Below are 11,832 nucleotides of genomic sequence, written 5' to 3'. Positions count from 1 at the left end.
CTGGTGAGATCTTTCTCTTCTCTCTCTCTCTCTTCCGTAATCCCTACACCTCGTCCCTTTAAGACACAAAACCGCTGACCAAGCCTGGGGCTAGGAGTGGATCCAGCCGCCCTCAGGCTCCTCTCTGAAAGGGAGTCTAAAAGTGGGGGGGGTCCGCTCTGAATCTCGTGACCCAACGGGAGGGATCTCCTTCTTTTCCTGCCTGAACTGACGTATCTGGTTACCACGGGTGACACAGTTTGACCGAGGTAGTTCCGCGGCGGTTCCCGTTGTGAGAAACCCCGCCACCTACTGTTACATCTCCCAAGTTCAGGCTGCTTCTGCCATGAGTAAAATGTTTAACTGATCGTTTGGTGTCGTTTCACCTTAATTTAGCCCGAGGGAATTCCGAATTCAACACGACTCCCTGGTCTGTCCAGCCTGGGTCGTGACAATGATATAAACCCTAAGTATTATTTTCATTGTAAAGAAAACAGTAAGGGACAGGGACATGCCTGGAAATTATACAGGGAAACAATTCAAAGCAGGTGCCTGACAGAGTGGTTTGTACAGAAAAAATAAATGTTGGGCAATTCAGCACACAAGGTTGATGATACTAATGTACCTAAAGTTATAGTAGAAACAATTAGCTGAAACACCTAGTATGGTGGGAGATGTGACCACCTGCTAAAATGCAAGTTCTGAGGGGAGGTGTTTTGTTTTGTTTTATTGATAACTTTCCCTTTCCTTTCTTCCACTCCTTGTTGGGAACTTCATAAAAGGTTTTTAGAATAGATGATAGGAATTGTGGGCCATAGGGTAGATTGTTTTGTTCAGATAATGTTGCAAAATGGACAAAAATGTGATTACAATGGAAGTTGTTCAAATCCTGTTATTGGCTAGATCTTAGGTTCACCTTTTGAGCTGTTGAGAATTCTTCCTTTGAGTTGAAGATACAAAGCCCAACACTGAAACAGGACACATGGTGCTTGTCATACTGCAAGTTCGATGGAAGCTGAGACTTTGCCTCACTTGTGTGCCTGCATGTTTTCTGAAGAAATGGAAACTTTATGGCTCTTGTAGGCTTACTGAAAAATGAGAAAAGTTTAACCGAAAGAAACTGAAAATTTAACTGAAGATATGTGAACGTGCTTTTTTTTTTTTTTTTTTTTCATAAAAATGTCAGCATGATCTCTCTATTAGTAGAGCTGGAATTTTCCTGCAGATTTCTTAGTCGATTTGCTATCACAGTTTGACTATCCAGGTGAACAAATTTTAATTTAGAAAAGTCTTTCTTGAAAGAAGTAATCTTAATATGTGCAGTGACCTAGCTTATTGGAGGCCTTATCTGAAACTTAGAAAGGGATTCAAGAAGACTTACTGAGGGAAAATAAAGACTGCAGCAAACTCATGAATGAATATCGTAGGTTCTTCAGCTGTGTATTTGAATCAATGCTATGAAAAGAAGGCATGCAGCAACACTGTGCCAAATAATAGCAGTCATTTTAGAGTATAATGGCCTTCAAAAATGTGACACAGAAATTGTTGTTAGTGTTTGCATAATTTATGAGTAATTTAGATAGATGGAAAAAGAAAGGAACTCCGTGACTGCCAGATGGTGTGGGACTGCAGAGTTTGCTCCAGTACTGAAGCTGAAGATTGTGGTTGCCATAAAATGGGAAACAAGTGCATCTTGGATGTTGAGGATGCAGGCGCAAGCTAGGGCTATGTATTAGGTGGTGCTGAGTCAGTAAGATTGAGAGGGACATTGGTGCTGGCAATTTAATCTTAGTTTTGAGGGCTTAAGCATATAATATGAAGGTTATATGATACTAAAAGCCAGTTTGGAAGAGATAGGAATGGTTGGGTTTTGCCACAGTTCATCTCAAAATGCCCAGGTCTGATCACTTCATCACAGGTTAATTGTGCATACACCCAGGTAAAAATACGTGCACAAAATGGTGATGTAAACTTCCTATCTCATTATAGCATACCAGATGTGTTATATTTGTACTAAACAACTTTTCCTCATTGATGTTAAATGTTTATGGATGACTCAGTCCATATCTCATTCATGTCTGTCATTGAGCCGTACTGCTGAAATATCTTCATTGTTTCCTATCTCAGATGCTCATAATCGCTTTTATTTCTGATTTTTAAGAATTTCTGGCTTTCAGAAATGTTATATGAATGGGGGAGAACAGTGCAATTACCTTTTAAGCTTTGGTGTGAACTACTTTACAGGCTTTCTATTGCATTGGTAACTTTTTAATCCGTTATTTCTTGCCTACTTTCAGTGTTCTGCTAGATGATATTTCTGGAACAGGCAAACCAGCAATGAAACTTGTGCCTTTTGGTGATATGCTTGATTTGTGTGTTGATTTTTATCTTAAAACTAATGTTTTTCAAAAAATTTGAATGTGCACTTGAAGGTTATGTCCTGGGTGTTATTCAACACCCCTCTCCCCAACACCCCCCCCCCCCCCCCCCCCCTTTTTTTTTTTTTCTTTCTCAGTGATGAATACAGGTCTGAAAGTGTAAGGTAGAGAGAAGAACAATGAAATTCCATAAACTATCTCCACATGAAGAGCAGTAAGACCTAGAGATATGCCAATTATTTAACAGAATTCAGAGATCGAGTTTTAGGGCCTTGTATTTGCATCACTTAGATATATAATGCTTATTTTTGCTACATCAATATACTGGGGCTGGGGTCCTGTCTTCCTGAATGCATATATATTCTTTGGCATCAAAGCACAAGTCAGGCCTTGAGAACTCAGCTGTCAGTTTGGTGATCTGGCCTAAAATTAAAAAATCTTTCCAAATCTCTGGTGTAGCAGAGATAGTAATTAATCAGTTCTCTTCATTGCAGTGAAGAGGGAGTGTCTGTGTAGCTATGTGGATATGTATGGTCTTCAGCGGTTTTTTGGATTTTTTTTTTTTGGCAGCTTTGCCCCAGGGCAAGTTTTAGTGCCAACTGACAGGATTCTGTTGAGTCTACATTGGGGAAGAAATGCTATAGGATGAAGTATAGAAATATCAGATATCTGCAATATAAGTATATATGCAGTATAAAAATACCAGAATTGGTTAAAACTACAGTAATGTAATACTGCCAGCAGTAAAAAGATAGACAACATATTTCAGACTTACTTTATGTAAGAACATCTTTAGACATAGGATTTTAAAATGTACTGTGCACCAAAAAAAATGCTACAGTGCTGTTTGGTTGTTTGTTTTTTTTTTTTTTTTTTTCTGGTTCAGATACAGTAGGAACCTAGTGGTCCAATCTAGCAGTTTTCTTGTCTGGACTTTGGCAGTCTTAGCTCTCCCTGTGCTTTAATATGCCTGCTGGTAAAACAGTGAGAATGGTTGTATTTTTAAATAACTGGGTATTGTTTCCTTAAGTTACTATAGATCTATGTATGCTTCCCAGTTTTAGTGCCACAGCATATTCAATTACTATTCATATGACTGACTGGAATTCAGACTCTTGAGGAAGAGTCCTGTGTTTCTCATTCATTTTGGATAATGTCCACTCTGACACTTTTTCAGAATTTCTTCATGGTGTCACTTGTAGCAGTGGTTTCTAAGGTTAGTTAGATTTGAGCTAGCTGTGGGTGCTTCTGTTTAGAATATACTGTAGTACAATGTAGACACACTTTGATGCATGAAGTACTGCTGAGCTCATGCTTTGGCCTTGGAGTTCAGAATTTTAAACCTCAAAATCCCTGTTTGGGTAACAACTACTTTTTGAGGCGTCAAAGTGAAGGCACACCACGAGCTGTTTTTGCTGGCGTTCCTCATATCTCAAGATCTGGTTTTGGCCATGGGTAGAAACATTCTTGACAAGCCCAAGCAGCGAGGAGGCCTCGCTTATACTAAAATCATGTCCAAATAAATACACAGATTAAACATTGCTGTGACCACCCATGCTGACATATGGTTGGCATTCTTGGAACAAGCTTCACAGGTCACGTGAGAAACCACCTCCTTCACCACTTCTCTAAGGCTATGGGAGCAAAGAACATATTTCCTATCTCTGCTATAGCAATTTGGTGTCAAATACATAAGCAGTCACACTGGGCATTAGGATTTTATTTTAGATGTAAAATGTTGTACTTCTGCCCTCTTGTGTTTTCCTTCTCTCCTGCTTTAAGAAGTGTGAATGTATAGTTGTGAATCTTCATCTCCTCAGAGTAAAGTTCATAAATCCAGCCCTTTCCTTGGATTTAAGACACGTCTGGTTTGCAGCACTGATTAGTTTAGGTGCTGAGGCTTCATTTATAACACATGGGAAGAATTCAGAGACACACTTAGGGCAGTGAGATTTTTGCTGTATTTAGTTTTGCAGTGCATTGTCACTCCTGAATTCTTCTGTGGGTTTTGCACAAAGGCAGGATCTCCAGCTGGTGCTCTGCAGACCACATCCATTACACCAAAGTTTAACTGGTGATTCCAAGTCAGTCTGATAAAATCCCATAGAAAAACAGTCCTTTCTAGAATGCTGACTGAAGAGCCTGGCCTATGAAAAACTGTTACAGGCCCATCCTGTCCGAGAGGTAACATGCAATAACAGGGTGTTTGAATTGCTGTAGCATTACTGCTGGCTAGGTTAAGAGGTCTGGCTATGAAGAAAGGACATGTTGTGCTCAGAAATACTGGGTTAGACTCAGCAATGCTCGCAGCAATGCTCCCTTGTCTCTTGCATTGGAGCCATGCTTGAGGAAGAAGGATGAGCCCGAAAAAGCCTGTACACACTTATTAGACACTTTGACACATACATAGAAGTCAAACAGTCCGGAGCATTTGAGGATAGAAAAGGAGACACGCATTCTTTGATGGGCCTGGTAACATTGTGGGGTTATAGTAAATGATGCTGAACCTTCATGCTGGCATGCTGAGAAAGCAAATGTTTAGATTGAGGGCTGAGTCCTTGCAGTAAAGCTGGGAAGAACCAAAAGACTATCCTCAAAAAGAAATTTTAGGTTATCAATTATTTATACACATGTATTTTTAAATTGTTATAATGAGGAAGTATCATAGACTTGCTAGAATAGCTAGAGTGTACTTCTCGAGTCCCCACTGCCTAGGCCTAGCTTAGATGTTACCTTTACTCACTACAATCTTGCTTCACGTTGCCAAGAGATTTATACTGCACCCTCTCTTAAATAGCAAGACAATTTTCACTTTACTGTTAGCAACAGATTTTGGGGTTTTGTAGCTTTCTAGAATGCTAGTCTTTCTATGCATGTGTAGCCAGCTTTCTCATTAAATGTTTAGAAATTAAAAGGCCAGAGGCTATTAAAGTTTGGAGAACTGGTATATTTTAAGATGGTAGGGGATAATGCTGCCTTTCTAGTAAAGACATAAGGTATTTTTTGTACTTTGTACTTACTGTATTATTAGTTAGCACAGGTGTTATCTGATGATAATTTCTTGTTTAGAAAAAAGGCTTTAAACCTATTCCATGTGCATAGCACATGCAAATAATCCCTGTCTACAGAAAAAAATCCTCCAGAACTTGTAGCCTCAGAGGAGTCATTAGTAAGAGTGTTGCTACTATTTTCTCTCATTTTTTTGAGAGTTGGCAACAAAAGATAATGCTCTACTGGGTTCAGTCTGTTGGCTTTTCTTGCAGTAAGTGTTTCCTGGAAAGCTTCCATTTTGGACAGAGAGTAGACTTCTTGGAAACTAGCTGTTAGAGTTGTTAAGTCTTGAGTCAGTGCTGTACTGGATCTATTTATCAGACCTCTAGAGGTCTTTTTATTTCTGTAGACAGTCATTTCACCCAGAAGCAGCTCTGAATCATAATGAAAACTTGTGCAACCATATCTGAAGGTAATGTCAAGTAAGTCTGGTTCCAGGCAATTTCATATTGTTTAAATTGATGCACTATTAAATGTCAGATAAATCTGAATATGCATGTAGGTCTCAAGGAATATCCAAGGCAAGTAACTCCCATCAAATAAATCAGTAATTATGAAAACAATTACAATGCCATAATTCCTGATTATTTTCTTTCTTGAGTGAAATTTAAGTGTATGATTCCTTTAAAAACTTCTATTTCTTTTATTACTTTATGAATATTTTAAGAGAAGAGGAGAGGGACAGCAGGGTAGCAGGAGAAATATGTTAGCCTAGATCTTTGAAAGCATGGGGAAGGCAATTTTATGCCAAAAAAAAGTTCTCAAACACTAAGGAAACTCATTGTTTGTTACTGCATCTAGTAATTAGAACCTTAGACCTGCAGCTTGGCTTTTAATGCAATTAACTTGTGAAGTGCCACTCCTCCAGAAGAACAGCAATAGAATATGTAGGGCTAATTTCTGCTGGTGCAGACTATCTTCTGCTGGTGCAGACTATCTAAGTCTTATATTCAGAAACTAAAGAGTACATCTAAAACAAGCTCTTTGCATCTTAATTCAGTGCTTAACCCAATGTATCCAATTTCCTTTTCTCTGGCTATTACCGCTGTGACAAAAAACATACAGTCAGTATTGGCTATTACTTAAAAACAATCACCAGTTTAACTCTAAATGGAATAAAAAGACAGTGTAGTTTATGTAATGAGGTCTTTGTGGAAACCTTGCATACTTTAAGAAAAAACTTTTTTTGCACTGTTGGGTTTGACTGTGTACCTCATGAAGGGCATTCAAGGAAAGGACTGCCAGCAAGCAAAAGTACCTTCATTGATGGTCTTACCAGATTTTTATTATTCAGGTAGATTGGAGGGCTTACACTCCTACTCTTAAATGTATGGGGAATTTTTTTTTAGAGCTGAATTATCAAACTTAAATTGTGATGGTCCTTCAGCCCTCATTACACAGATAAGCAAAACCTTCTGCAAGGGCAGTGTTTTAACTTTGTAAGGACAGTTTAATTCCCATGTTTCAGCTCTGTCATGATTGAGAAACTAAGTCAGCAAATGCTGTATAACCTTAAATGTGAGTGAAGAAGAGTTTGCACCACACCAGCTCCTTTTTCTGTTCTGAAATCCTTCAGATTTACAATTAGATGCTTATTTTGTGTAAAGAACACAGACATTTCAAAGAAAAAAAATACCCCAAAATAAGCTTTATTGCAAGAAGTGTTGTCTTACAGATACAGACCTTCAAACAAAACTTTTTTTTCTTAGAAACATTTGATTAAAAATGTACAAAGTTTCTTTTTCTTTTCAAAATCCCCAAAATCAACAAAAGAAAAGAAAAGAAAAATCACTGAGTATAACTTGATATAATCTTTGGTCAGCACTGATATGCAACTGAAACAATCCTGGAGTCAGCATGTGCTTTGGCTATTTTCACATATGAGATCCTGTTACATGACTAGTTACAGGCACCAGCTGTCAAAAAAAGCACCATTGAGACATACACTTAACACATAATGGTACAACATTTTAAAAAAATTACTAAAGTAAACTAAATGTCAACTCATTGTACAAACATCTTTCTTACAAAATAAGCTATGATAAAATGAGGCATACGGTGTATAACTACAGTATTAATGAAACTTCTAACAAATGGATTTCAAATACACATTTTCCTTGTCTGCGCTGCATAATTAGTTTGCACATATGGCAGTCCTGATACAGCTCTCAGTTTTTAGTAAATGCACCATTAATTCAAGCCAGCACCAAACAGTATGAAAAGTCATGCATTCCCTTCAGAGAGACATTTTCTTCAGCTGCCTACAGTAATGCAAGTTTGTAGAGCACCCTTTCTGAGAATGAGGTGTAGTTGCATGTGTGGTTCCTTGAGGTTATTGGAAGGAAGTACAGTACAGTTTGGTTCTGCAATTCTAATGGTATTAAAAGCAGTCAAGGTATTTTGCTACAGTGGTTGTGCCTCTTCTTCCATTATTTGATGTGGCTGATTCAGAATACAGTCCTATTGAGCTGCTGTGAAATATGATCTCTGCAGAGACTGATATTGTAATTCTTGTCCTTTAAGACTTTTTTTTCTTTTTTTTGAATACTCAGAGTTTTGCAGGAGCACGTTAGAATATCCAGAGATGTACTACAGTGCTCTTTCAGCTCTGATACATTTTAAAATTACTTATATACTATTTGGATGACTGGCCCAAATACAAAAGGAAACATCTTTCAAATCTATTTTTTTTTAATTAAGAAAGTACCTCTAAAATGTTATAGCTCAAATTTATAAATCTAAGGAAAAACAAGCAGGTTTCCCTTTTTGTTTACATAATTTGTTAATTTCTCCATATATTACTGCATTAAAAATAAATAAATTTCTATATTTTTTTTTAATTAGGAACTATAGCAAAATACCCAAAGTGTTACAGACTGCTAACAGGAAAAAAACAGCTCACATTTTTGTGCCATTTAGTGCCATATGATGACTTCTTGAACTTTAGCTTTTTAATATACTTTAAATTGAGGTTATATAAAAGATACAGTAACCATGATCGCCATTGTAATCAAAGTTTTGGCGGTGGCCAAAAGTTTAAGTTACCCTCCTGCAAGGGTGGTTCTGCAGTCTCGGCAGGATGGAAGGAAAGAGGTCTTCCCCTCTCTCTTCCTCCCCCCAAAGTCAGTGACTGTTTTAAAGCCTTGGAAAAGCAGATATGCTCAGGTGGGTAGACAGGTGAACAGAAGTGACTAAAGAACTGAACTCAGTCTGGAAGATGGCTAGTAGAGGTCTATCCACAGCCTCATTCTGAGAGCTTCCCCGAGCTCTCCTAAGAGGTAGTTGTCCTCATTGCTGTCTTCCAGTTTCTTCAGCTCCTTTTTCCTATATAGAGGAATGCTAGTGATTTCCAGTGTGTGAGTTCCAGGCACTGACTTTTTCTTAACTGTGTGCAAATAACTCAGTCCATCCCTCTCATGGATTTGAAAGATGCCATCATCATTGCCACGTGAGATGATGTAGCGGACGTGGTTGGTAAGGGGCTCAATGGCTGGCATAAGTTCTAGGATGTGCTCCTTGTTGTCAAGCCTGGAAATGTTGACTCTCATCTTCAAAGGACTATCCATGTCTAGACTTTCCAAGCTAATCTGCTCAATCTGAAGTAAAGGAGGAAAGATTGTTTAGACCAGGAGAGAAACAGATATTTGCTTGCACTGGGAGAAGAATAATATGTGATTATTAACAGTTTCTGCATTTGTCAAAATCTAGCTGTGAAAGAAGCAATTGTAAATCCTTTCCACCTGGGAGAACCGCTTGATTCCATATAACACACCCTGTGAATCTTGAAGGCTTCTCACACAGGCTTAACAGGATAATTTAAGTTACAGCATCAGGTCTACAGAGGGGGCTCGGGTTTCAGGTTCTTTTCACAATCTGTTTAACTTCATGCTTGCAAAATGTCCATGTAAAGAAGAGACCTATGTTTACTACTGCAATAAGGACAGTAATGTGAGGCACAGTCTTGTTCTTAGGATCAACTTCAGTGAGGAACATTACAGAAATACATACCACAAAGCTGTATGGGAATTCCCTGAAATTTCTGGTGAAACTGTTTTAACAAAACCTGGCTTCTAAAAACAAGCAGTCTCAGCATTTGGTGAGGAGGAAGTACAGTGATTATAAAGGAAATTGAAGTAAGGAGAGAACTGCTGTATTGTTAGCCTTCTACAGAAAGGGGTAGTATGTCATGTTGTCCAATTACATCCTATCTGGACCACTGAAAGGAGTGTGGAAAAAAGTCCTAGCATTGTTTTTCTGACAAATCAGTTGTGTTCTTTTTTAATTTGAGCTTCAATATAGTTATGCTGCAGGTGTGAATCTGTCCAGAGGTGTTAGTTGTGAACACACTTGGGAGTGGGGGGCAAGAATGAGTGCATTCCTAGGAAAACCACCTAACAAGCAACAGCTTTTGAAAGTGCTTCTACAAAAATATATAGGCTGTAGCCTTCTTTAGGAAACCTAAGTGAGGTACCTAGCCTACATGTCAAGATCCTTTCATGCTTGTAAAGATAGCAAAGGATTTCTCTCTCTGAGGGAATTCCAATCATATGTGAGTACATATGTGTACTAATACATAATGTAATTAAAAACATGTGGTGAAAACATGGAAAATTTGTGGACAGGAGCAAGTACTGTAGTGTTTTAAATATCGCACTCCACAGGTGTCATTAGTGATGAGATTGTTTCTTTTTTCACGTAGTTTTATGGGTATGAAACCTTTCACTTTTACTACTCAGGTAGTTCTAGTACTAGAAACTGAAAAGGTTAATGCTATTAAGTGTAATAACAAGATTCAACAATTATGAACTAGATATGAAATTAACTGTGCAACAGAAAAAAAAGCTTTTCAAAACATCCATGTATTTCTGTGGTAGATTGACCACAGAATTCAGACTGAAACAGGTCCAGTGGGAGTGGTGGTGGGGAGGGAAAAGGGATGTTTGTGGGAAGTGTGGATGTGTGTGAGGAAATCAAACTTTTAGATTTTAAGTGCCAACACTATATTCTTCCAGCAGAAATTACAGGATTACTGGCTTCTTTAGAAACTTTGCCAATACAAGAACTGGCTCTGATGGCATCATGCAAAGTACTGTGTACTAAGGCTGGAGCTTCTGGGTTGTTTTATGTTCTTACCCTTTTAGAAAGGACACTTGTTGCCCCATTCTTTCAATGTAACTTGTGTGGCTAGCACACCTCACCATTTTAGTTGACGGTTTGCATTTTGCCTGTTTGCATTACACAGCTCTTGTACTACTGAAGGAAAATCTGTGTGTGTTCCCACCTCTAAATTGAGTCAGTTTCCCATTACTGCAGATTTCAAGACCAGAGCTAATGCTAGAAGACAAAATCCTATCATACAGATAATGCAGATAACAGATATACAGGTATACTCTTCTAACTTTTCAAAAAAAGCATCTAAAAAGTGTAAATAGTAGGGCTATCCTTTCATGAGTATCCCATAACTTATTTTTATAAGCCCACAAAATGCAGCAAGAAAAAAATTAAGTCTGAAGTGTAATTCTCTTATACCCTCAGCAATTCTGCAAATACTGGACTTAAGTGTATCAGCTAGGTCATGGACTCCAGTCTCCCACAGTTATAAGCAACCATGGAATAGACACTTGGACTAAAATGATCTGCGAGAAGATCTACTTAGCTGTCCCAGACCATAAAATGCTGTCCAATTGCCTCCTGACAGCAGAACAGATTGCAGACATCACCAGTTTCCTAGCTCTCTGTAATTATAGCAAAATTATTTCCCTGAATATATTTTCAGGAACTAGACCACATCTTGCACTACAAAGGATTCTTTGCAAGCTTTAAAAACTTCAGCCATTCATAGTTGTTCATATCTTTCTGATTGTCACATCATTCCTGCCAATAGGCAGGTGTAAAAAGCACTGAGGCAAGGCAAAAAAGATTTTCACCATTGAATGTGGCCTGTTAAAAAATTCCCTCCATTTACTGATACTGTTGATTATCGTGTCTCTGAAAATACCTCAAAGTACACTATAGTGCTTATTTATCCTGGTACATACAGTGTCATTAGTGCTTCTCTTCTTCCTGTTGTCTTTTTTGGAATAGCCATTGATTTTGCACTCATAACATGCTTCAGGGGACAAAGCATTCTCTTCATCAGCATCTCCATCCAGTGGCAGGTACTGGCCTTTGTTAAATCCCATCCCTGAGACACAGTGGCTGTTGAAGAAAAACATCTGTTTTAGTTACTTCTTGCAGTTTCATGAACTGCCCAGTTAAATGGAAAATGAGTGTATGTAATCTGTACCACAGTGTCTGTATCCCCCTCCTTTCCCTTCCCTCAGCAGGAGGTCTGTGCATTAATTTTCTTCACACTAGTGTGGCATACTGAATGAAATACAATCATTGGCTGAAGGCCTGTAGGCTTTTCTAATTTTCATTTAGA

The 11,832-nt window shown here is 38.3% G+C and overlaps 1 protein-coding gene across 1 annotated transcript in view; it reads right to left on the bottom strand.

Moving 5' to 3' along the window:
- Positions 1 to 7,047: 7,047 nt before the first annotated feature.
- Positions 7,048 to 11,832, bottom strand: part of FBN2 (fibrillin 2) — a 175,589-nt gene continuing 170,804 nt past the window's right edge. Inside the window, exons 64-65 of the mRNA XM_069777396.1 lie at positions 11,447 to 11,606; positions 7,048 to 9,004 (exon numbers count right to left, since the gene is read on the bottom strand). Coding sequence (XP_069633497.1) covers positions 8,630 to 9,004; positions 11,447 to 11,606 — 535 coding nt within the window. The 3' untranslated portion in view covers positions 7,048 to 8,629. The remainder of the gene's footprint in view (positions 9,005 to 11,446; positions 11,607 to 11,832) is intronic.

This window comes from Haliaeetus albicilla, chromosome Z (genome assembly GCF_947461875.1).
Source record: "Haliaeetus albicilla chromosome Z, bHalAlb1.1, whole genome shotgun sequence".
Lineage (NCBI taxonomy): Eukaryota > Metazoa > Chordata > Aves > Accipitriformes > Accipitridae > Haliaeetus > Haliaeetus albicilla.
The sequence above is the reverse complement of the archived record's forward strand: the minus strand, read 5'-3'. Positions and strand labels throughout refer to the sequence as shown.